General features: G+C 44.7%; 1 protein-coding gene across 1 annotated transcript in view; it reads right to left on the minus strand.

Annotated features, from left to right (window-relative positions):
• Positions 1-13109: 13109 nt before the first annotated feature.
• ST14 (ST14 transmembrane serine protease matriptase) overlaps positions 13110-26565 on the minus strand; it is a 70688-nt gene continuing 57232 nt past the window's right edge. The window contains exons 10-19 of the mRNA XM_020963812.2: positions 26270-26379; positions 25821-25951; positions 25033-25137; positions 24034-24144; positions 23518-23631; positions 22427-22549; positions 21544-21730; positions 16060-16334; positions 15619-15755; positions 13110-15037 (exon numbers count right to left, since the gene is read on the minus strand). Of these exons, the coding sequence (XP_020819471.1) occupies positions 14876-15037; positions 15619-15755; positions 16060-16334; positions 21544-21730; positions 22427-22549; positions 23518-23631; positions 24034-24144; positions 25033-25137; positions 25821-25951; positions 26270-26379 (1455 nt within the window). The 3' untranslated portion in view covers positions 13110-14875. The remainder of the gene's footprint in view (positions 15038-15618; positions 15756-16059; positions 16335-21543; positions 21731-22426; positions 22550-23517; positions 23632-24033; positions 24145-25032; positions 25138-25820; positions 25952-26269; positions 26380-26565) is intronic.

Here is a 26565-nt window from a genome sequence, read left to right on the forward strand (position 1 = left end):
TATGGTGGATAGGTTGGATCAAGTAACCACTGAGGTCCCTTCCACTTCTAAAATTCTGTGAATCCGTCTCCCATCCCCCATCCCCTGCCCCCCACCTGCTCACCAAAAATATTCAGAACTGTTCTTCCACAGACTGGCTCTACCTGTTTTCAATTGTAAACTGTTTGACAAAACTGAAGATCTCACTTGGGTCTCTACTCTTGACAAGTTGACACTTGGGGTCTAGTTATCAGGGTACAGCTACAACAGAATGAGGTGAATGTGTTGCTGTAGATGATGTTAAAGGTTTGGTTTTGGAGATCTAGCCCAGAGGTCAGTGGAGTAGAGGCTAAGGTATAACAGACCTTGACCAAAAAAAAATTTTTTTTTAAATAAATACCTAACAATAAAGAAATCCAACACCAAAATGTTTCCAGGTCTAATAAGAGTTCACTGCTGGATAAGTATGTAGGAAGCATAATTCCCTGGCACAAGCCAAACAGCCTGACAAACCGTCTTCACTGAGGGCCTTTAGAAAGTCTCAGGCCAAATGCTGGCAGCAGCTATGGGTTTTTATTTTTAAAAAAGGGGAAAAAAAAGCTTGGCAAACATGGTTCATTCTCTGCAACCAAAGTTTTACCTTTTATAGACTTTGAGTAATTTAATCATTAAATTTGTTTCTTGTGCCTCTAATCCGTGAGCATAACCTATACACACACACACACACACACACACACACACACACACACACCCCTCATTCAGGGACTTCACATAGATTTCTGCTTTCTATAGTTATTAACACTACCCCAAAAAAGAATTTATCTGTACTTGTATACAATGCATGTACATATTCAATAAATATCTAAGGATCTACTGTTACTAGATGGTATTTTTCAGTGTACTGTGTATCACTGTCAGCATGCACTTAGCACCTACTCTATGCCAGGTACTGTATTAAGGGCTGCAGATACAAAAAAGTAAAAGACAATATGATGTATACAGGATAAATTGAAGATAATCAACAGCGGGAAGGCACTAGCAGTAAAAGGGGTCTAAAAAAGCTTTTTGCAGGCAAGACTGGCTGTAGATTGAAGGAAACCAGGGTAGCCAAGAGGAGTTGAGCAGAGAGAGAGTTCAAAGCATGTGGGAATGCTTGGTGAAAGTGAGAGATGGGAAGTCTTGTTTGAGGAACAAGGCGGCCAGTGTCACTGGATCACAGGCTATGTGAAAGGAAAGTCAAGTGTAAGAAGACTGGAGAAGTTAGAGGGGGGCCGGAGGTTTGAATACCAAACAGCAGGGGCACTGAAGTTGATTGAATAGGGAAGTCACATTTGACAGTTGAGTGGAGGATGAAGTGGAGTGGGGAGAGATTTAAGACAAGGGGAACCAAACAGGAGTTTCTTACAGTGGTCCAGGCATGAGATAATGAGAGCCTGAAACATATGGTGGCAGTATGACAGGGCATATGTAAAAGATTAAGAAGGTAGAGTCAATCCACAGACTTTGACAGTAGATTGGCTGTATAAGATGAATGAGAACTCAAGAATAATACCTTGCTTAGAGAAGTTCAAGACATAATCCCCGCCCTCAAAGAGCTTAACAAGCTATGTACACAGGTAGTGTACTAGAGATTCTATGTTAAGTGCTACGTAAGTGATGGATAAATGCTATCTCATTTGGGAGACTACCTCAGGCTGGTTTTGTCCAGGAAGGTCTTACTGAGATACAATTGAGCTGAATTTTAGAATTTCAATAAAATAAAAAGAGATGAATCACAGATTTTTAGAGCTAAAGAGATCTTAAGAAATCATCTTAATCTAATCCCCTCATATAAGGAAACAGACCAGGAAAGGAAAAATAATTTGCCTGAAGTCCTCTACAGAGACAATAACAATTAGAACTAGTTCAATAAATCCTTTACCCTTTCCACTACACCACACTGTCTCTTGTGACAGATGTTCCCATGCCGTATAAGCATACTAACCCAAATGCTTATAGACAATGTCTAGGCTTTATACTAGTCACATGTAGACATAGCCTGCATGGGTTATACAAACAGGTATGTTCCAAGTCACACCCCCACAGATATCTGCACAGGTACAGACCTTTAGCCAGCACAAGACAGGTTTCTTATACAAGGAAGATGAGCCAACATAGTTTGGTCACTTATTGAGGAATCTTAAAGAAGATCAACAAGATACCTGAGAAATTGTCAGCACTTACATGCTTATTGATTGGCGTGTAAGTATATTTTTATTCAAATACAAAAGTGTTGAAAAGTACTAAACCATCATTTGGATTTGGTCTTTGCTTCGTACTAACAAGGAAGAGTAACAATGAGACAGAAATAGGCTTTATACTAGATTAATCACCTCAAGACAACAAATAAGTTGAATTGGGGAATCCAATTTGCATTCCTGTTCTAGTAGTGACTAGGAGAAGAGGCTTCCCTGTTGGGGATGCTGTAGAGAGGATTCTTGGTAGGGTAAGAGTTGGATGGCCCCTGAGGGCCCTTTCAATGAGTTTCTCTGACTTCTCCCAAATGCCTACCCCTTGATACACCCATCTTTGGAATTAAGTGGACTTTAGTGAGTCCCACACCTTTTTATTTAATTTTTTTTTTTTTGGCTCAGGCAATGGGGCTAAGTGACTTGCCCAAGGTCACACAGCTAGTGTCAAGTGTCTGAGGTCGGGCTCGATCTCGGGTCCTCCTGACTGCAGCCTGTGCTCTATACGCTGTGCCATCTAGTTGCCCCAGTGCCACACTCTTCTAATGGGCTGTTGTTGTCATTCATGATCTCCAAGTCTTAGAACTGCTGTCAGACCACTGTAGGACTGAGGCTCCCACAGAGGCCCCAACTTTTCTCCTTGTTGTCCCTTCATCAAATCAAAGAACGTAATGTCCTCACCCTCCTCTTTTATCCCCTGGAAACTCAACAGGCACCCAGCTGGGGTGAATATACCCTCCTTACAGGCTTTCTTGCCCATGCCCCTTTTCCTCATTAGTCACTGAGCCTAAGTGTCCCCACTTCCACCCCTTCCCCCCAAAAAAGTATTATTTTCTTTGTGCTCCACTGGCTATTTGGAAAGTTGCTTCTGCTAGCCAAGGCCAGCACAGATCTAGGTCCAGAATTGGGAAGTGAGGAGATCCTGTTGCCACTTTCTCAGCTCTCTTTCCCTTTTCCACCTGGAGCCTTTCTCCCCACACACACTCTGGTTTATTCCAGCTCCTGTATGAGTCAGTGGATTTTCCAGTTCTCTCCCACTGTAAAGTGTATGTTGGGGGTGGGGGAGGTGGAGGGGCTGCAGCAGAGCCAAGAGCAGAGGAAAAAGTGACTCCTAGCTCGGTTCAGCCCGGCAACCCCCCAACTCCAATGGGAACCAGATGCCTCATCTGGGTCTTTGTTTCCTGGCCAGCACAGCACAATTCTGAGCACCAATGTGGCCAAAACCTTAGAGCAGGAGGTCCCCATTCCCATTCTCCAAGGTCACCCCTAGGTATATGGAAGATGGGTCACAGCCTATGCAATATGTTGTCATTTGAAGGTAACATTTTGTTCTTGCACCCCAATGGTTATCCTATCCTGTCTACAAATAATCTTAGAGATACAAAATTAGGAATGATTCACCAAGTCCAAGGGCAACTAAAAATAACTAGGGAGGGTCATAATGGACCACAAGTTAAACGTAAGTTCAAGTATAGTGCTACTGTTAAGGTGATACTAATTGTAGTAGCCAGAAACTTACTTTTGAGCTGTTCATCCTGTGGCAAAGCACTTATTAAAAAGCTACATTTAATTCTAATTTCCCTATTTTGGAAAGAATACAAGCAAAATCCCATTACAACAAATACTAGTATGATGGAAAATATAAAACGCCATATCCTGTAAGATGTGGAAAAGTATGTGGGTGTATACAGCTAAGTATATGTGTGATTTGTGGAGGGGAGAGTAAGCATTAACAGCTAAGGATATCAGAAGATTCCCTTCTATTTAGAGGTGACAACATGAGTTGAGATTTGAGGAGTGTGATGCAGGGCAGGCATGAAAGATGTGCCATGATAGCAGAAGATGAAGTACTGAGTTCAGAGAAGAGCAAGGAGGCTCATTTTCTGGGAATACAGAGTATGTGAAGGGGAAGAGAAAGCTGCTCAGGAGCTTGGAGGAAATGGGGTGAGGGGGAAAAGTGTGCCCATAATACCTGCCTCTCGCCCTCTTGTCAGTACATTTATATATTTCAAGTTCTCTGTGGAAAAAGAGGCTGGGCTTTTTTATCTCTAGCTTCTGCAGACTGAAAATGTAATTGCTACCAGGGTGCCACAATGAAATTTCCCTACAAAGAAAAAATTAGATGCCCCTTGAATCATTGAAATTTGTGCTAGTAGAATCTGATCAGCCCTTTGTAGAGAATGGAAGAGGCTCAAAGGAGGAAAATTAAAATTATGTGGACAGTGTCATTTAATTTAAATGAAATCTATAAATGAAACCAGTATGCTGTGAATGGAGGAAAAAATAGTTTGAAACTTTGAAAATTACTTATTTTAAACTACCTTAGGACGTGAGGAAGAAAGGATCAATTTATTCTCATGGTCCTTCCCTGTGAAATGGTTAACAAAATTTCAAATATGCCATGTAACATCACATTACTAAATGTATTCTCATGAATTGGCTAATTTGCAGTTACTCCTTGCTGAAAGTAAAAGTGTTAGTGGGCAGAGAACAGGTCAATAGAGACATTTTGTAATAAGGTCCAGGAAAGGAAAAATAAGATCTGAAACCCAAATGTGTATTCCTCTGATACTAAGTTTTAGCTTAATAACTCCTGGGGACTTCTTTGCCAATAGTCATACAGATTTTTTTAAAAGGCACTATATTTAAAGAAAAAAAGCTAAAAGAAGACATAAACTTTCTTAAAGTATCTGAGAGAGGATTTTCCTGGTAGCTCTCTTCAAGAATAGAAGAAAATGAGTAATTCCAGGGATGGATTGTGCCATTCAGAAGGGGGAGGGCTCTGAGCCCTGATTTTGCAGCCATAACCCTGAATCCTGTTAGACCTACTAAGAACTTGCCAAGGACTCAGGAAATTACCCTTCTCCCATAACACACCCTCTGGGCCCCATAAAGGTTCAGAGTTGAAGTTCCAAGGCCAGGAATTGAAGTTGGCCATCAAGTTCAGAAATAAAAGTAAATACTTCTTGAAATGAAAATGGCATCCAGTTTCTCCAAGCCGTGGTGAGTAGATCATTTCTGGACTGAGAACAGTTGCCTATTTGCCAGATAACATGGTGGGGGGCGGGTAGGGTTGGGAGGGAATATGCCCTTTGGAGAGTAATGGGCACAGCAGTGGCTCGAGCCCTCCTTTTTCATGGAGGTCATCCAAACTTACCTTTAACCCTGTAGCAAACACACTGGCCTTTTGCATTTGAACCACATCTGGAAAATTGTATTGTGTTCTCAGAACCTAGGTTTTTGTAGTGGCTTTTGCAGAAAGACATGAAATGTTGTGTGTGCTGCCACATGCTCATCATCATTGTGCCCCAGATCCCATGTATATGTGTTGGCAGGAAGAGGGCAAGGACAGTCTGTTTGAACTTTTCGCTTCCATATCCCCTCTTTTCTCTGGGAGGTGTTTAAAGATAGTGCATTAGCGCCCTCTACTGTTCTTACCAAATAAGAGGTCTTGGGGAGGGAAAAAAAGGGCAAACCTCAAGGAATCACATTTGTTTGCTAAGTCCCACACCAAAGACAAATCATTTTTAACAGATTCAAAGGACTTTCAAGGACACATGCACACAAATGCACACATTCACTCTCCTAAGCCAGTTCAAACTGGTACCCACACTTGTATGTTTTACAAAGTTTTTGAACAGCAAGAAAATCAAACTGATACGGTTCATTTAATTGAAAACCTAACTCACATCACTTTTGGCCCTAGCCCCCAGATTACCAGTAACTAGGTTCTTGTCTAAATGTATTTCACTTTCATCCCTGCAACATGTCTAGGTCGACCTATTCAGTATGAAGGATTGTGTTGGCATCATGGGTTCCAGTGGAAACTTGATTCCGTTCAAGTCCCTGGCAGAGGCCCTTGTATCCTAGCAGCTAAGACAAGAGTCTGGAAGACCCTTTCCTGCTTTGGGCTAGCAAACCACAGCCCAGGGGACTATTCTGAATTATTCCATGGCTCCAAACCAGAGCTTCCCCCGCAACTCCTCTCCTCCCACACATTGCTCCGGGTGGAGGTTTTCCCCATCGAATTTGGCCTCTGCACTCCCCTCTCTGGCTCCTTTCTCCAAGGCAAAGTAGCATGTGGAGAGGTGAGCCTTCTGGGAAGCAGGATGAAGGGGGCAGAGACTGGTCCTTCTGAATCAGTGGAGGGAACATGTTGTCCTGCTGGCCTAGACTGCAGCAGCAAGGAAACCTTTGTCTCCTTCCACTCAGCACTGGCCCAGGCAGAAAAATAAAAGGAAGCAGATGTCCTGGCCACCCTGTGAGGGAAACATGCAGAGGACTGCTAGGGGTGGTGGAGGAATTATCAAGTCCCAATGAGGGGAAGAGAATAACCCCAGGCCATTGGGAAAGAAGTGTCAGGAATAATTTCTTTTTAAAGAAAGCATTTCAGTGCCCAGCTGACCCCTTAAACCCAAGTCTGAATCAATGAGTAGCCTACCTGGCATGAGAGTTGCAGGTGGGAAGACCCTCACTCAGGGCCATGAGTGTGCTTGTATTCCTGAGACCTCTCCCAGCGCATTCTCCCCTTCCCTTCTCTTATATGTGCCCTCTTAAATGCTTTTCTTTTGAGCTCACAAGGGGGAGGAAAATCTCTGCACACATTTTTCAAAAGTCCAGGCCCAGAGCTAGCCCTTGGGTAAGTCACTAACCTTCTCTAGGCTTCTGTTTCCTCAAGAGATATGGGCCATATGAAAAGCAAGATTCTTTCTAACCAGTAGGAACATCCTCTGACGTTGTTCTGTATTCCGGTAAGTGACTCTGGTCAGATGGCCCCACCACCACTTGGGAATCAAGACACCTGAGTTCCATTCTCAAATGGCAATGGGCGTCCTTTATGACTCATTTTTAAAAAGCAAGTTCTTGCTTCTTGGCACTAATCCCACTTTTTAAAATATACTATATGCAAAACATTTTGTAACTACAAAGAGTTACTTAAATTTGAATTGTTATTTAAATTTGAGCAGCCCTCAAGTTTGGATCAGCTGGTCTTTTTTTTTCCCCCCTTTAGGCAATTGGGGTTAAGTGACTTGCCCAGGATCCCACAGCTAGTGAGTGTCAAGTGTTTGGTCTGAGGCCGGATTTGAACTGAGGTCCTCCTGACTTCAGGGCCAGTGCTCTATCCACTTCGTCACCTAGCTGCCTGTCAACTGGTCTTTTACCCCTTATCCCTAATCTCCCTGTTCCCTTTCCCCTCAACCAGACACTCATTGAAATGAGCACTTAGCACAGAGCAGATCACTTAATCTCCCCGTTTTCTGGGTGACTTGACTATAAATTGCAGATCAACACCCTCTACCACTGAAATCACAGATTCAATCCCTATCTGTGGTGCTCTGTCACAGTCTATCTCTTATCTATGATCTTCAATGCCTTGGGCCTTCCTTGATCCCTTCTCCCTTGGGTTATGAACTTTAAAGTAATGCCCAGTAAAGGGTCTGATGCAAGAGCTTATTCATTAAGCAGACTTTTGATGGTGAGCCAGCCTTGATTGGATACTTAGACTGTGCCTGTCCCCATAGTCTGTACTAGTTTGTAAAATTAGTGATAATGCCACATCCTACCTCCCCCTCAGGTGTTCTAAAAATGTCTGTAGAAGATCATCTATGACAACCCCCTCATCTTACAAATAAGAACACGGAGGCCCAGAGAAGTGACTTGCCCAAGGTCACACAGGTGGTAGAAACACAGGACTCAGAATCCAGCATCAGTTGCACAACACTGGATCAAGAAACCACCCTCTAGGTAGGGTCCAACTGACAGTTTCTTTAAGTATAGAGAAGAGCGTGGGTCTGGCCCACCAATGAGACAGTTTCAATCTCAGGGGTGTGAGCAAGGAAAAAGCTTCTAACTGGAGGCAAAAGAACCATAGTGGAAGAAAAGTTCAGCCAGCCAAGGGGAAAGGGAAAGTTAGGTTTGCATCCCAGGAAAACCCAAGCATAGATCACCCCTGCTGGAAGATTCTGAGACAATGGAATGGACAGACAATGGAATCATTTCCACTAGCCCCTGGAAAGAACTTGACAATGACTTTAAGGAACAAACTGGGGGAGGCATGATGGTTGGAGTTAGACCTATGGAATTCCATGCTTCTAGTCCAGGACTGAGGGAAGAGTGCTTTGACATTCAAAGATTGTGTTTCACATCCTTTGGGCTATGGCCAGGCCATCATCCCCAAGGTCTCCTACCCAAGCTCCCAAGGACCTGAGCTCTGAGACAAAGTAACTTCAAACTATTTCACCCATTAAGATAAATGCTTAATAAATGTGTGTTGCCTGTCTGTCCTACCATTCCCAACCCCTCACTTCCACTCCCAAACAAAGCTTTCCAATTTTTATGGTGCTGAAGTTGATGTCAGAGATCCTTGGGTTCAAATCTCAGATTTACCACTTGGTAGCCATTACACTGGGCAAGTCATTTCACCTCTCTGGACCTCAGTTTCTCCATCTGTAAAATGAAAGGCTTGGACTAGGTAACCTCCGAGGTCCCTGTTTGCTATGAGCCTATAATCCTGTCAGGTGGAATTCCTTGCTTCCTCTGCCTAGGCCCAAAGAAGTTGGAGAGAGGATAGAAACACAGTTTGCATCTCCAGAATCAAGTAAATTTAAGGACACAAGTGAGCAACTGGCTTGATGCAGGGAATCGTAACAAATATAGCCTAATATAACCATAGCTCCCTAGACTTACTGCTGTAATAAAACTCCTCTTCTCCCATTGAGGAGGAAAGTGACAAATTCTTAGAGAATTTATTCTCAGCATTTCCCTCTCCCCCTCCCCCACCTCAAAGCTTCATAAAAATGGAAATTAATTGTCCTAAGAAATAGTCACACTTATATAGCATTTTAAGGCTTACAAACTGTCTTCTGAATAACAGCCTAGTGAGGTGTATAGTTTATTATCATGTCCATTTTACAGATGAAGAAAACTGAGAGGTTAGGTTCCTTAAAATCTTTAGAAACTAATAATACTTATAATCACATGACTAACTTTGATGGACTTAGCTCTTCTCAACATTGCAGGGATCTAAGACATCTCCAAAAGTCTCATGATGGAAAATGCTATCCACATCCAGAGAAAGAACTATGGAGTTTGAACGCAGATCGAAGCATGCTATTTGCTCTTTTTTTTCCTTCTGTTTTATTTTGTTTCTTCTTTCTTGGGTTCCTCCTGTTGGCCTTAATTCTTCTTTACAACATGACTAATATAAAAATATGTATAACAGGAATATATACATAGAGCCTATATCAGATTGCACACCTTCTTGGGGAGGGAGGTGTGGAAGGAGGGGGAGAAAATTTAAAACTCAAAAGCTTATGGAAGTGAATGTTGAAAACTAAAAGTAAATTAATATTAAAAAATACTTATAATCACACAATCTAGGATCAATTTAGATTTGGAACACACTCTGTGACTGCTTTGTACCTATCTTATATTTACTTACATATGTGCATTTTGTTTTTGTCCAACTCCATAGAATGAATGTAAGCTTTCAGAGGGCAGATGCTATTTTCATTTCTGTCTGTACATCTAGCCCCATCTGGCATGAGGTAGACACTTAATAAATGTTTATTGAATTGACCTCAAGAGTCCAACCCACTCAACCTTAAGAATGTAAAGTGACTTGCTCAAGGTCACAGAGGTAGTAACAGAGCTAGGATATTAACTCAGGCTTTCTGGTGCCAAATCCCCCCACTCTTTTCCCTCCACCAGGTTGTGTCCTCTATTCAGTGTCTAATCCAAGATTCAAAGCCAGGTTTCCTGACCACTACACACTGACTCAAGAAGACTGGAGCTGTTTAGCTTACCTTCCAGCTAATAATGCCTATGAACCAAGGTGGAATAAGCCATGCATAGCTGTCCAAGTAAGCATTTTTTATAATAGAGGCCATAGATCCCAAGATTCTTTCTTCCCTGGGGAAATACAGAAATGGCAAGTGACCATAAAAGATCTGAAAAAATTCCTGCTGTTCTTAAGGGCTCAACTCTGCCTGCCAAGGGGTCAGCATTTAGTTGGAGAAATTCTTCATCTTTGAGTCTTCCTTACATTTGCACTTTTATCCCCTATGCTCACATGTCCAAATCCTCTGACGTTAGACAAGTGATATAATCTCCCTGGGCCTCAGTTTCCTCATTTGTAAAAAATAAGCTATAATTTCAGTTAGTTGGCCCCTGAGGTCACTTCCAGCTCTAGATCTGTAAACCCATGATAATGAGCATCTCTGTCTCTCCTAGAAAGAGAAGGGTGTCTGAATTGTGTAAGTTCGATTGGGTAGACTGTTGGCTATGAAAATAGTAAAACCTCTCACTTGGGGTTAGGGGCTAGAGGTGGAATAGAGAGAGGAACTCTGATGGTTAAACCTTTGGCTCAAATGAGAAACAACTCTGCTATAACTACTGCTTACTCCTAATCTCCTTCACACTAGGCAACTTTCAAACCCAGCTATCCTCTCCAAGAACAACCTTCCAGGGTCAACCTAGACTGAAGAAGAATTTTAAGGAAGGGGCAGGTGAACTGCCTGGGAAAGAAAGGGGCCATGACACTCCCTAAAAAGGAAAAGTGTTAGCCTGAAATGTTATTAGGGAGTCACAGAGCCAAGCCAGACATCTTAAAGCCTCCAGGGGGGGCCAGCTCCTGAAACCCCATTTAGTCCAGAAAGTCTATCCAGACTTATTAAACCTCCACCGAGCTACTTAACTCAGCTCACACATGTAAATGCCGTGTTCATTAGCACATTTTTCCTGTGTTCACTTTAGCCCAATTCAACAAATATTTATTTAAAGTCATATGCACAATGTACTGTGCTAGACTAACTGGTAAGCTCTTTATGGAAAAAGACCATGTCTTATATTGCTCTCCGTCCCCCATACTTGATATTGGTCCTTGACACATAGTAGGTATGCAATAGTTTATTTTCCAGATCAGTGTCTCTTAGTTTGCAAGGTTCCAGATTTTGCCTGTATGGACTGCATAGAATATTATTAAGTAGGCCCTTAAAGTTTCTAGGCTGGTTGGTAGACATTCCTGGGATCCACAGCAGGCCTGAAAGATCGGTCCCTTTGAAGATTCCAGGGCCATCAGAAGTAATCCAGACATCAGGGAAATATCTCTGCTTATATTTTCCAGTTTTTCTTCTGGGGGATGGGCCACCCATTGAACACCATCATCCATCTGTGGAATTCATGCATGATAGATTCTGGTAACTGACTGTACGGATGAGCCCCTTGCGAACAAGGGGCAATAACCCCCAAAAAGTCCCCTCCCAGGCCTCTGTCCACATCTTCCAAATTTACTTCTGCAATTGCCACCAGCAGGTATGCTCTTCTAGCCTACGCTTCTACTGCCTTTCCTTCCCAAACCCCTCTGCTCTTGGCTCAATCCTGCATGCTTATCCACAGTGCATTCCATCAATCCCACTTAATAGGGGATGGACCCATAGCGGGCTGGCCCTTGCCAGTAGGGAATTATGGAGTGACCAGATGGAGGGGTAGAGGCTGGCCATCCTATTGCCCGAGGGGAGGGCATGGTAGGGAGGAAAACCTCAAAGATTAATTAGATTTAAAATACATAATTCATTTCATGCCCTGAACACTGCATTTGGCTACAACTGAAGAAGACTGCAATAATTAAATTGTGTTTTACTTTATATGCTTGGGGTGAAGTTTCTGGATTCAAAATGCAAACTTATGCCAAACAGGCAAACATCAAATTGTATGTGTGTGTGAAACTGAAAATAAATTTTTTTTCTATCAGCCCTTCTTTGATATGAAGTAGAGAGCAAAGGAAAAGCAGGCAAACTGTAGCTTCTGAACCTATGCAGCCTCCCCCACCCATCTGTCCCTCTCTCTCCAGCACTGCCCCCCCCATATAATTAGTTCATGTGTCATAGGGAGAATAATTAGCAAATTTGTTAACTAGGGTGCAAGTGGAAATAATGTTTGCTCAAACCAGTGTGCAGGATTCTTTAGGAGCATTGGCATCTTAGAAAGCTACTGATAACATGCAATGATATTTTCTATTGTTCGCCTCAAGTCACAGGGAACTCTAGATTAGTCTTAAAACAGTGGGCACTAGGTTCTGATAGGTCTTACACTCATTTTTCTGAAACTAACCAAAACTTAGCTCTTATCTAAGAAACATCAACCAGATATATTGGTATACACGTGTGTATATTCCCATTCTTTTGAGTACGTATATACCAGTACATGTCTTCTTTCTTCTACACAACAGATTCCCAGGCAACTTAATACCCAAAAGTAGCTCATGTGATTGAGTCAAAGGGATAGCCTTCCTTGGCAAAAGTATAAAATAAGGGGGTTGGGTGGGGACGGGGTGAAATGCATGCATACACATGTACCCCTGACCACTTTCTGCCCCACCCACCCCTTACCTCCTCAAAAACCACCAACCTACTCACCCTTTAGCACTAGAAACATGGACCTGTTCTGTCCCTTACGACCTTTCCACCTGCCAAGTTGACCCAGGCCTTTTAACCTGGCTTATTCTTCTCTGGTGGCATAATACCCTGGCCACCCAGGAATTGCTTGGTACTATCCTCCCATGATCAGAGACTTCTCTCCTGAGTTTCATTCTTTCAAACCAGGCTTTGTCTTCTAATTTGGGAGAAAGCTGGGGAGCCCCCATGATCTTGGGAAATGCATGCATTGTAATAAATTTGTAAGCAAGGCCTGCTTTGTTCAATCTAGGGGAGTAATAATAGAAGGGAAACATAGGACCATGGCAAGCTAGTGAAGGAAGAAAGCTGTGGGCAGGCAGGTTCTGTGTCAATTCTTCCCCCTCTTCCCTCATCCTACTGTTGTGGAACTCTGCCTAGGAATGGAGTGCATTCACCCTGGCTGCTGAGTTTGCTGCTGAATACTTAGCAACTACACCAAGGACTGGAATCTTGTAAAACTTTCCCCTTTAATGTACATTTGGTCCCCGATATCTTCCCTGGGGCTCTGGCATCTTAAATACATTTGACTGAGAAAGCCCAGAATAGGGCCCTTAACAAGAACAGAGCAACAATTACAACAATAAAATGTACATATAAGTCACTTCTTTGGAAATCATTTTCTGATTCTTCCTATTATCACCCTTCTCTCCCCCCCCGCCCCCTCCCCCTCCACTGCAGATCACAGTTCCCTCCTTCACCCTGGGCCCCAGATGGGGGATCCATTCACACACTTGTCTATCAACCCCAGTGCTTTATGGGGTCCAGTGTGGACAGAACCATGGCCATCTTCCCTTTTCCCCAGACACAGCAGAACAAGTACAAGGGGTCAGACTGAAATGAGAAAATCAACAAGAGGCCATTTCCAGGCCCTCGGACAAGGAGCACCCAGTCTCTCCCAGACTTCTAAGCCTCAGGAGGTCAGAGATTGTTTTATTGAAACGCTGTACCTCTCCTAGTACCAAGCACCATGTGCTCCACACAAGATCCCCTTTAAAAGTGTCTGCTGATTTGAATTAAATTGAACTCTTCTCTAGCTCTGAGGAGTATCAGCCAACACTGACCCTCAGTGGGCCATCCCAAGCACAAAAACCAAGAAAGTTTAAAATTAAAAAAAAAAGTTAAATTTTCTTCTCCTGTGCCTGAGGCAAAGAGAACACAGAGTGTGGAACAAGGAGAGGTTCCAACAAGAAGATACTGTCCCTCCGTGGTTCAGGAACATCACTTAGACTAAGAATGGAACTAGCAGCCCATCTATGTGTAGGACACTAGCCAGCACACACGTGTACCAGGGGAGACTTTCCCTCCTAAAGCAAAAGCTTCAGGAGGCAAATAGCCTGGTGCTTCCTAGAGAAAACTCTGTGTGTGTGTGTGTGTGTGTGTGTGTGTGTGACCAAATTCTAGGCAGGTGCTGCCCCCTCCCCTCGAATCAACTCCTTTTACCTCTGAAGCCCCCAGAATTTCTGAGCCTCTAAGGTATCACAAGAGAGACCACAGGGCTTGCTTGTCTAGAGAATAAAGCAAGACTGCCATGGCACTTCATTACACAATCGGGCACTCCTGTGCACACCACCCCCCCAGCCCCAATCCCTGAGAGTACATAGATCTAATAAAGGCATTTCTGAACTGGAATGGAGGAGGGAAATCAACTGTGGTGTAAAATTATTAATTTAAAAAGTATTAAAAACTACACACACACACACACACACACACACACACACACAAACAACAACAACTGGAAGTCAGGAAAAACAGTTCAGCTGCCTGGTCCTCATTTTCTTCAGGGTCAGGCATGAGCTGAGCTCCAGAGGCTCTGGCCACAGGTACTGACCACATAGGATGCCCTAGTCTAAGCAAAGTGGGGGGACACATTTAGAGCTTCTCTTCAGGGAGAAAACACAGAAGGCTTAGCAAAGTCTCTCAGATCCAAACTCAGGGATGGGATTGGGGGAAAATCTGTGTCCCTACACTTCAGATACTAAGTTGAGACACAGGCTCTGCCCAGCGTTCCTCCATACCCATTTCCTAAGAGTTTGTTTGAGGCTGGGGCTGGGCCTGAGCTAAGTTTGAGGCTCCCAGGTAGATTCATGGTCCCCAGAGACAAAAGGATGTAGTTCATATCCTGGAGGGTCCTCAGAAGAGGGACGAGTCCATTGGCCCATCCTCAATCTTCATATGCATGTGTGTGAGGAGAGGACAGCACATGTAGGGCAACCCCTACACTCCCGTCTTCTCTTTAATCCAGTTCCGAAGCACAGAGACTCTGGTGTAGACACCTGGCTTGTTCCGTCGAGCACAGCCTTCACCCCAGCTCACCACCCCAGCCAGGAACATCCGCCCATCATCTTCCACACTGGAGAGAGGGCCCCCTGAATCACCCTAAGAGAAAAGAAATCCCACATCACACGAGAACCCTACATAAGTGCTCCATCTCCTAGACCCCCTCTATCACTGGCCTCTAACCCTACGCCAACTCTCACTTCCCAAACATCCTCAATGCCTCCTCACCTGTTCACCCCCCCCATCACACCATCTTACACACACACACATTCATTCTCTCTTTCTCTCTCTCTGCCTCTGTCTCTCCTCTGTCGGTCTCCCTCTCCTGTCTCTGTCTGTCTCTGTCTCTCTCTCTTCTCTCTTTGTCTCTCTCTCCTGTCTCTGTTTCTCTCTGTCTCTGTCTCTCCTCTGTCGGTCTCCCTCTCCTGTCTCTGTCTGTCTATTTCTCTGTCTCTGTCTCTGTCTCTCCTCTGTCTCTCTCTCCTGTCTCTGTCTCTCCTCTGTCGGTCTCCCTCTCCTGTCTGTCTCTGTCTCTCTCCCTCTCTCTGTGTGTGTGTGTGTGTGTGTGTGTGTGTGTGTGTGTGTGTGTGTCTCTCTCTCCTCTTCCCCCAGCCCCGTCACGACATCAGCCCCTCTTGTAGGAACCTTCCCTCTCCACTCCAAAATTGGCAGCAGCCTACCTGGCAGGCATCAATACCTCCATTGAGGAAGCCCACGCACATCATACGGGGGGTCAACTGGTTGGGTAGCAAAGACTCGCAAGTGGTCTGATTGATCACTCGGATCTCCCCCTTCTGTAGGATCAATGCCCCAGTGCCTGGCAGTTGGGAAGAAGGAGCAGAAGAACATCAGCTTGGCTCCTCTGTCGTCTCAGCTTCCCACAGCAGAATGACATCCCCTCTGCCCACATCCAGATAGCTCCCTCCCCCACTCCACCCAGCCCTGCCTTTTCCTAAGAAGGAAGCCATCAGAGTCAACATTCACCCTGGGGGCAGAGGAGTTACCTGTCCAAGGAAGTGAGCCCACAATGGGGAATGAAAGAAGGGGAATCAGGAGAGGGTGGTGAGGTAGAAAGGAAAGTCTTTCCAGGGACCCTCTGAGCCCATGAGCCAGGCTCTCACCTCCTTCCTTAGTGTGCCCCCAGCCTGTCACCCAGATGGCCTTGCCCGCAGGGAAGGTGTGGGATGAATCAGGAAGGCAGATGGGCCGAATTAAAGGGCTGAACTCGACAGGTTTGTCCAGCTCCATAACAGCAATATCGTAGTCAAAGGTGAAGTCGTTAAAGGCAGCGTGGGAGATGATCTGTTTGAATCCCCTCTCTTCCACCCCTTCGGCATTGGGCTTGCTCTGGTCATGCAGCCCCAGGTAGGCTTTCCATAAAGAGGGCTCAGAGTACCTGGGAAACAGGAGAGACAATGTCACGTTAGACAGCACGGTCCTTGTGGGAACAAGGAAAGAAGGCTGGGACGGAAAAAAGAGGGCTCTGGATGCAGGACTTAATTCTTTTATTGGTTTATTCAGTAACACTGGGCACACACCATGACCTCTCTGTGCTTCAAAACAGGAACACTGATATTCATTGTTTCAACGAATATCGATTAAGTTCCTGCTATGGAAGGGAAGTGTGGTGTTGTAGGAAGAATGCTGGGCTTGGAGGGAGGAGACCCCTGAGCATAAATACTGCCTCTGATGCTTAATAGCTGCCTAAGCATGAGCAAGTCAGAGGGAGTGGGACAACGTTTGTTATCTCACCCCCAATCCAGGTCCAAGGGCCCCTACACTGAACGAACATTCATGAGAAGCCTGAAGCCAGATTCCTCAACCCCCTGTCCCCCATTCCTCAAATCTTCTCAGCTTCACTATTTCCTCTCCCTTTCTCTCTCATCACAGAAAGGGAAATATCCGTCATGTTCACTAAAGTTAATCCCTCTAACTATCTTCGGCCCCACTGCCTCCGCCATACCCAGACCAGCAGTCATACATATCAATCTCTGCCTCTTCACTCCAGGGAAGAGAGAGAGACTGAGGCTGATGACTTTGCACAGCCCTGCCTCACTTAAATCTAATTCATTTGCAAGTCAAGACACCACCCTCCAGATGCCATTCTCTTCCAGAATAAAGAATCAACAGCAACTTTTCTCCACCAGCCTACAAATATCTTCATGTCTTCCCGATGATAAAAAGGCTTTCATTTGACCCAGCTAGCTGCTGTCTCATATTTCCCCCCTCTTTGCTTTTTTGGGGGGATTCATTTTATGTTACTTTGCTATCACATAAAGCATTCTCACAAGGCTTTTTTGGAACTACAATCAACAATTATCAACAAACAATGGTGGTTCAAACTTTCCAAGAAACAGTCATTGGACAAATGTGACACCCTCTCACGGGTAAACAAATCTGCAGTTTATTAAGAAATGACAGGAAGGGGCAGCTAGATGGCGCAGTGGATAAAGCTCCGGACTTGGAGTCAGGAGGACCTGAGTTCAAATCCAGCCTCAGACATTTGACACTTACTAGCTGTGTGACCTTGGGCAAATTACTTAACCCCAATTGCCTCACCAAAAAAAAAAAAAGACATGCACTTTAATTTGCCAAAAAGCAACATTTGTATCCTGGTAGTTACATGCTATTTCTATTATATAGCAAAGTGGATAACAGAACTACAAAGGCAGGATAAGGGCACTTTTATTGAAGGAGGGAAATTGTCCAATGAAACAGCAGCAACAGAAGAGTATGAAAACCTTTTGTAGTCACAGATAAACTATGGACTCCAGGACTTATTTTACAGTAGGCATATTTCTTTTACTTTTTGGAGGCAATGAGGATTAAGTGACTTGCCCAAGGTCATACAGCTAATAAGTGTCTGAGGCCAAATTTGAATTCAGGTCCTCCTGACTCCTGGGCTGTTGCCCTATCCACTGTGCCATCTGGCTGCCCCAAGCAAATGTGTTTCAGATCATGATCCCTAACCCTAAAATGCCAAACTTGCTTCCATTTGACCCAATGCTTCCAGATTCTTCCTTAAAAGAAATACGTAAGAAGAGCATGTGAAAGTTGTTTGCCGAAAGAAAAACCCTGAAAAATAAGGTAGGAATATGGGGGATAGGGGAAGCTACCTAAAACACTCGAGTTTCATTTAACTACATTTTCATATCTTCACTGTAATAGACAAAACACAGTCAATTGCAAAACTGGTTCAGATTTTTTTAAAAAAGAAAGTGAAAAATAGTATGCTTTAATCTGCATTCAGACTCCATCAGTTCTTTCTCTGGAGGTGGATAGCATTTTTCAGCATAAGTCCTTCAGAATTGTCTTGGATCACTGAACTGGTGAGAACAAACAGCTAAGTCATTCACAGCTGATCATCATACAATATTGCTGTTACTGTGTATAATGTTCTAGTTCTGCTCACTTCACTGTGCATCAGTTCATTTACGTCTTTCCGGAATTTGTTTTTGGTTCAGATTTTCAAATACTAGGCTTTTTTGTCCTCTATGTAAATGTTTGCAAGTTACTTATATTTAAATGAAATGAAGTTATTAATATTTTTTCTCCAACAGCAGCTGCACACCAGAAAGGCCAAGACAGACACAAAGCAGGGAATGAAGTGTTCCCAAAGCTGCAGTGTGAAAAGACTATAAATGATTGATTTCATACACATGGATGGTTCTCTGCTATAGGAAATCCAAGTGGAGCTATAAGGAATGAAGGCGTGTAAAAAGGTTTTCTGGGAGAAAGGAAGGTGACATGGGGTCATCTTCCTGCATGAATTTTAATTTTCTACATCTTCTGCAGCACCAACATTCTTCTTCTGCACTGTCTGATGTCCCTACTGTTAGGTTGTCTCTAAGCAACTGCATGTTCATTCAGTGTATCAAGCTCAGCAACAGCCTCATCAAAAGCCGTTTTAGCCAATGTGTATCTGGGTTATAAAGGAGCTCATCGTAAAATACAGTAAAGTTAGAGCCAGCCCCAGGAGAACTGGTCACATCTCCTCCTTGCTGCTGTCAAATGCTTCTTGGGAATTATCTACTGTTTGTCTTCAGTCATGACCACAGGCTACTTCATCAAAGTACAGAATAGATGTTATTTCAGTAATCCAGGCAAGACATGACAGAGGCTTAGGGCTGCAAAGGCCTTAAGAAATCATGACAGAAGACCCTGCTCTCTGAATTAGTCTCATTGGCTATTGAAAACGTATCCAACAATAATTCCAGGATGGTGGTGCAGATGGACTCCACTTTCTCCTCGTAGTCCCTGACCAACTGTACCTCCTTGTCAGTTTTCTGCTCTGTGCTGGAAACTGCCCTCCCAGCTGACCTGCATACGGCACCCCCGCAACCCAACTACATTCTTGTAGACCACCACAAGCAGACCACACTCCTCGTTGGACAGCTCGGGCCCCCTGCTCAGTCACAACCCTCATGGAGGTGGCCATCGTCATATCACTCAGCCAGCTTGACCTGGATCATCTCAGTCTTCTCCATAGTGGACAGGTGGGAGTGGGGCAGAGGCAATGGCATAGTAGCAGCCGGACTGGGGAGAGGAAGAAGCAGCACGAAGGGTGGTGGCAGGAAAGAATCAACCCATATCAGGAAGAGTCCTTGAAAGCCATCCCGTCGGCCTCAGCCACTCCTCCCCCTTCACTTTTAAACATAAACAGCAATCATTTCTGTTTTGGCCAGAACCTCTGAGGGGTCTTTCCCTCTCAGATTGATTTTTTTTTAAACTAGGTTAAGAGGCCATTCTCTGCCTCATTTCTTACCTAGCCTTAATCACTGAATGGATGTTGCCTCAGTCATACTGAGACCTGTTAAAGACCTTAGCTTAAAAGGGCCAAGGTCTCCCACTGCATCCAGGGCCATCTCCAGTTGTCCTGATCAGTATCTGGCCACTAGACCCAGATGGAGGAGAAGAGAGGCTGGTGACTTTGCACAGCCCTCCCTCACTTAAATCCAATTCACTTGTATGTCATGGCATCACCTCCCTGATGTCATGGTCCTCTTGGAGAACGAAGGACATAGAACAACAAACTTCCTAAAAAAGCTGTGACTATTCAATAGCTCTAGATTCTCATTACTCCCCTTTCCTCATGTTCTAAGGCTGTGAATGACCTCCCATTTACCAAATTCGGTGGCTTCCTACTGTCTACGGTCTTCTTCCTAAGTCTGAAAGATGTCATCCTCTCCTAGTTCACATAGCTGTCTACTTACTCCGCCACTGGGAATTCATCTTCTTTCCCTCTTCCCCACCCCATAATGTGGATTATTATTCAAGAGTCCCTTCTTGGTCCTCTTCTTTTTTCTCTCCATATCCTCTTTCTTGGTCATCTTCATCAACTCCCTTGTGTTCAATTATGACTTCTGCACAGATGACTTTCCAACCTATACCTCTACTTCCCCCCATACTCCTTCCTGAACTACAGTCCTACATCACCAGCTGCCTGCTATACATCTCCACCTTCATATCAATAGACATCACAAACTCAACAAGTCTAAAACAGAATTTATCATTTTCAACCTTCACCCCCCAACCCAAAAAAACTGCACTCCTGCTTTCCTATTGCTGTTGTAGGCACTACCAAGCCTCGTGACTCAGAATCATCTATAACTCTTCCCTCTCTCACCATGCCCTCCCCCATTGTTGTTGTTCAGTCATTTTCAGTCATGTCCGACTCTTCATGACCCCATTTGGGGTGTTCTTGGCAAAGATACTAGAGTGGTTTGACATTTCCTTCTCCAGTTCATTTTAAAGATGAGGAAACTGAGGCAGACACAGCTAAGTGACTTGCCCAGGGTTACACAACTTCTAAGTGTCTGAGGCCAGATTTGAACTCAGGAAGACAAGTCTCCCTGACTCCAAGCCCAACATTCTGTCCACTGTGCCACTAGCTGCCATTCCTTCCCCCCAGCCATATCTAAACGGTTGTCAGTTTAATCTCCACAATATCTCTTGCATCTATCTCCTTATCTCCATTCAAAATTCCACCAACCTTGGTTCAGTGTTCCAATTCTAGTTCTCCTACTTACTAACTATGCAACCTTAGACAAATAACTTGGCTCTCAGGTTCCCTGTCTCTAAAATGATTTCTTAAGGCCTTTGCAGCTAAGTCTATGATGCTGTGATAAAGCCGTTATCACTTCTTGCCTAGATAACTGAAATAACATCCTCCTTCCATCTATCCCTTTCCAATCCATCCCTGCCAAAATAATCTTCCTAAGTCACAGGTCTGACCTGACCACATAATTTCCTGACTCGGTGGGTGTTCAGTCCTAAATCATCATTGCTTGCAAGTGATCATGGACATTAAATCAGCAAGGTGACCTGTGGTCTCCATTATATTATAGTATCTGCCTACCCAGACTCTCCACTACGGCTCTTTCTAAAAAGCCCTGCCCTGCCCATGAGTTGGCATGACTCATGAAAAGACCAACATGCTCTGTAAAGTATTTCATAAAACACAAAGCAGGGATACCTGTTCAATACTGCAAGGAGATGAAGGAAGCCCACAGAAGATACAAAGAAGCTTCCCTTCTCCCTGTCCCCCCATCCCCACCCTATGTGTTCCAATCCCAGGTAGAGCCTCTAAGAATATAGCCACCTACCTGATTCCTAACTCATCCATGAAGCAATGGGCTGCAGAGACAAGCCAGGTGGAGGAGATTAGTGATGCCCCACAGAGGTGACCCTGGCCCTCTGCATGGAGGCTCACCTGCCATGGCCACTCTCCTTCATCTGAGTTCTGGCCTCCAACAATCCTTGACTTTTTACTGAATGACCGGAGTCCACAATCTATTGAGTGATGGGAGAGAATCCAGGTAGGGTGTGTGAGCTGGGAGGAGGAAGCCCCCCATTGCCCAAAGGCCCATTCTGCCGGCCCCAGAGAATTAAAATGGAGACTTTTCTCTAGGAGCCACCTCAGATATGGACTAATGTTATAATAAAGCTATAACCATCGAGGGCCCTGACATGCTCCTTTGAAGCACATTCTCAAATGCCTGGTCAGGTCAAATTTTCCCAAGGAATTTTAACTCCTACCCCCCCGAGTCTACCCCAGGAGATCCTTTGGAAGCTTAAGTTACCTGTTTTAGCTCCCTTTCCCCCTGGCTGGTGTGAATTTAGGAGAGTTCTGATTTTTAGTTACATTTTAGTTTCAAAGGTTTTAAACCATTCCTCCTTTGCATATATTTACATACAACATTTCAAGAGGCTCTAAAAGAAAGGTAAATTCACTTAACTGCTACAGCTGTATTCAAATTCAGGGCTTGAAACACCTGAAAGGCAGCCCAGATTCCCAACCACAGAGCTGATAAGAAGGAGTTGGGGAAATGGCCAAGGAAAGCCATGTTCTGGTTTTCTCCCTTCCTGATGGCTACAGAGGCTAACATAGTAGGAGGCTGGCTCCCCTCAGCTGCTTCCTACAAATCAGGGGCAAAGAGAAACCCAAAGTAAAGGGACCACATCTGGGCCTGCCCTGGATGTCCATACCACAGTTCTGCTCGTCCGAGCCATCACTACAGTCATTCTTCCCATCACACTCAGGGTTCCCTTTGCTCAGACACACTCCATTGAGGCACTTGTACGTGTAAGTGGTGCAGGGGACAGTCCGAACTGACAACAAAAGGGGAAAAAAGGTCAAAGCTGAGGATGGGGAATAAGACTCCATTCTCTCCTGTAGTGCACGTTGTCAGGCTCAGGAAGTCAGCACCAAGGTGAAACATCCTGGCCACACCAGACATAAATTACTCCAACCCACAAACTGTTTGTCTTGTTTTATTTTTTGAGACTGGGCCTCCCTCTCTCACCGAGGTTGGACTTGCAGCAGCCACTCAAAGGCCCAATCCCACTACTGATTAGCAGGGAAGTTTGGACATGTGGCTTTTCTGACCTAAGCCTGGTCGCCCTGGGCAATTTGGTGGCCCCTGCTCCTGAGGTTTACCATGTTAAAGCAGACACCCATTCTGCTTTAACTCCACTACAGCTGCGAACTCCCAAACCCAAGCTATCCATCAGATTCAACTTCTGCGACAGCAGGAATTATAGTAGGTACCTCCATGCCCAGCCCATTAACTTCTAATACAGTTTGCAGCTCACCCTGCCCTGGGACCACCAACCCATATCCCAACCATGCCTCAAAACACTTCTCAAGATTCACCACCTTCTAGAAGTTTTCCCTCACTTCCCATTCCTTTCCCACTCTGCTCCCACCAAATAGTATGCAGTGTTGTCTGCATTTATTGAATAATATTTGTAGATACATTGCTTTGTATGCATCCTAATACCTTTGAATGGGTGCTATATCCCACTTAGACTGCATGTCTCCCTGAAGGTCAGAGAGCCTGGTTTATTTCTCACTTGTGCACCAGTTACGAGGTGTATACTCAATTCAGCATCCTCAATGACTGAAGCAAGGGAAAAGCAGATGGAGTGAAACACTCCTAATACCCCAGAGGAAGTGGGTCTGTTCTAGAGGCAATCTCTGATATCTTGAACCCCAAATTCCCAAGAGAGGTCCCCAACCTCTGCAACAAGCCCAGAGCCAAGCCCTGTGCTAGGGCAGCTCTTTTTTCAGCCCTTACCACTATCACATTCAGCTTCATCACTCCCGTCTCCACAGTTATCCTGCTTATCACATTTCTGGCTCTCCGAGATGCATTTTCCATTGCCACACTTGAAGGTCTGAGCTGGGCAGCCTGAAAAAGCACACAGCCTCAACAAACAGCTAATTGTTTCTCTCTATCCCATGACATCCCACTATCCCAAGACAAGCCACCACTGTCCCTGAGAACAGTGGTGTCAAACTCAAATAGAAACGGCTCTCAGTGGGCCACATATTGACTTGGAAAACCACAAATTAACATCATCTAGTAATTTTATCAATTTAATTAAATATCTCTCAGTTACATTTTAATATGGTTTGGGCCACACAGAGTTTTGCCAATCACTTGTGGCCCAGCTGCAAGTTTGAAGCCTCCCCCATGAGATACTGAAAAAGGGTCAATGGGACAGGCATCAACTTTGCCTCTGAGGAAAGAACTCAGGCCCCTTCCCGAGGAGCCCAAAATGCCCAGGGAACCCTGAAAGGAATTACTCACTGCATTGCAGCTCATCACTGTTATCCCCACAGTCATTCAGGCCATCGCAGACCCAAAAGATGGGCTTACAAAATTTGTTCTTGCAGGTGAACTGGTAGGTTGAGTTACACACTGTTGGAAGGATGAGATCAGAAGAGGCGTGAGCAGCAGAGTGATGGAGGAATGAGGGCATTTTCACAAACAAGGGATTTAGGGGGCATGAATCTCAGGTAGCACATCTGGTGATTCTCTAGGAAAGCTTAGCCAAGTATCAATATTCCATAAGTAGAAGGGGAAAAAAAAAGCAATACCTAGAGTGTTCAGGGCTACAGGGCAAATGCTGCAGAAATGCTTCATCTCCAATTCAGGCAAAAGATTACAGAGATTCACAAACCAGACCGGGGCGGGGGGGGGGGAACTGAAGAGAACCTCTACTATACAGTTATCCCTTCCACATGGCAGGGGTTAGGTGCATGGCAACCCCACAACTTGAAATCTGAGTAATATTTTTTGACCTTCCTTTCACACCAATGAAGAAGTCTGAATAATTATGGTATTAAAAGATAAAATATGTTGCTATCACACAATACCATACATACATTTTGTGCATTTCTGAGTTTCTAAACTTTTTCTGTGTCATCTGCTGGCTTTAGCATGTCATCTCACAAAACTCCCCCAAAATTCCCATTTAATTTCTTGTGCCAACCTGTGATATATCGAAACCATGATGGGGAAAGTCACAACGTGGAAGGGATAACTGTATTTCCATGTGAGGAAGGGTCTCCCAGTGAGCTCCAGGTTCATCCTATGACAGGCACAGGACAGCCACTTTCTGGGGTGGGGGAAGGAATGGGGAGGGTCCAGCAGTATCCATAGGATTAAGGAGTCATGGGGTATTATGTTCCCACACGGGCAAGGCAAGAGGCTGGGTGAGTGGGCAGCTGAGCTAGGGAGGAGTCACAAGGCCAGGGCCACTATCTTGGAAACCAAGTCTATCCCATAGCAGACTCCCTGACTTACCACACTCAAGCTCATCACTGAAGTCTGCGCAGTCAGCCCAGCCATCGCAGCGCAGGTTCTTGTCGATACAGCGTCCCGTTTTGCAGGTGAACATGCCAGGGCAGGCTGTGGGGAAGGGGGTAGACGAAGAAAAGTGGGAGGGACAGGCTAGGCCTGCAGTTCTCATGCCAACTCTACTAACGCTCCACTAGCAGACTGTTACACCTCTCTATTACAATCAAGGCATCTTTCTAGTCACACAATGAATAAAGAATGGAAAACACCTTCCATTTCATTCTGAGGCCAGCAGGGCTGGAAGGGCTCAGGGCAAGGACCACCTGCTTCAAATATAAAACTCCTGGTCCCATCAATTGAGTGGATTTCTGAAAAACCCTTACTCAGCATCTAAGGGCAAGGACTATAACAAGAGATAGCCCTGGACACCAGTGGATGCAGATCAGAGAATTCTAGTGAAATCTCTTTGGAAGTTTTGGACTTCCAGAGAGACCATGATAAATTAGAAAGGGCACAAGACTGAGCATCAATAGATCCTAGTTCTAATCCTGATTATGTCACTTGCTACCTGTGCACTCTTAGGTAAATCACTTGACCTTTCTGGGCCTCAGTCTTTGTCATCTGTAAAATGGGGTTCAACATGCCTGCCTTCTTTGCCTCACCAGATCTTTGTGAGGATAAAATAAGATAATGGCTATAAAATGTTTTACAAATATGAAAAAAAAGTAGAAAGCTCATCTTGGTCCAATTTCCAAACAAGTTAACTTTCCAAAGCCAACCCTTTCTTTACTCACGGTCATCGGAGTCATAGGAGAGGTACTCGGCCAAGAAACCTGTTTCAGTATAGGACTCATCTGAGTGGAAACGGACAGTGACCTTGTTACTGTTGCTGGAAACAACAAACTGTGCCTTCTCTCCACAGAACCTGGAGGGGAGAGGAGAGGAACACTGCTGTGCACACTGCCGTGACCATTACTGAACCCCCAGCCAATGGGGGGAAGGGGTTACGGGACCAGGAAGTAGGGTGGGAAAGCATCCACAAAGCAGGTGGGAAAACCCCCACTGGAGAGCCAGAATTTAAAGAGACCCCTGAGGGGGGGACAAAGCTGGGACCTGAGGGGAGGTTGAGGATCTAGCCACACAGGTGACAGCAAGGCTTCCCCCTCTCCCCCACCACAGAGGATTCTAGGTAGACAGCCTCTCTGAGAATTCTCAGGAATTCCTATTTCCCCAGAACACTTACTTTTCCCCATTGATTTCCACATAGTCCTTGGTGCAGGTACCCAGGGTTTCGTGAGGTTCCACCAGATAGAAGAGTTTGAAACGAATTTTGACATTTTTGTCACTGGGGACCTGCAAAGGGAGGTAAAACTTAGCAACTGTTTCCCCTCATCTATCCCAACATCCTGTAAAGGAAAGTCCCTCTCTCATCACCCCTGCTCCTAAAAAAAGGATCTAAATTTTCTTATTTACTTCATCAAATTCTTCATTACCTATCATTTCCTTCCCCTGACGTGACCCCCAATATTGGCAGCACCA

Source organism: Phascolarctos cinereus, unplaced genomic scaffold, assembly GCF_003287225.1.
Source record: "Phascolarctos cinereus isolate Bilbo 61053 unplaced genomic scaffold, phaCin_HiC Scaffold_726;HRSCAF=1367, whole genome shotgun sequence".
Taxonomy (NCBI): domain Eukaryota; kingdom Metazoa; phylum Chordata; class Mammalia; order Diprotodontia; family Phascolarctidae; genus Phascolarctos; species Phascolarctos cinereus.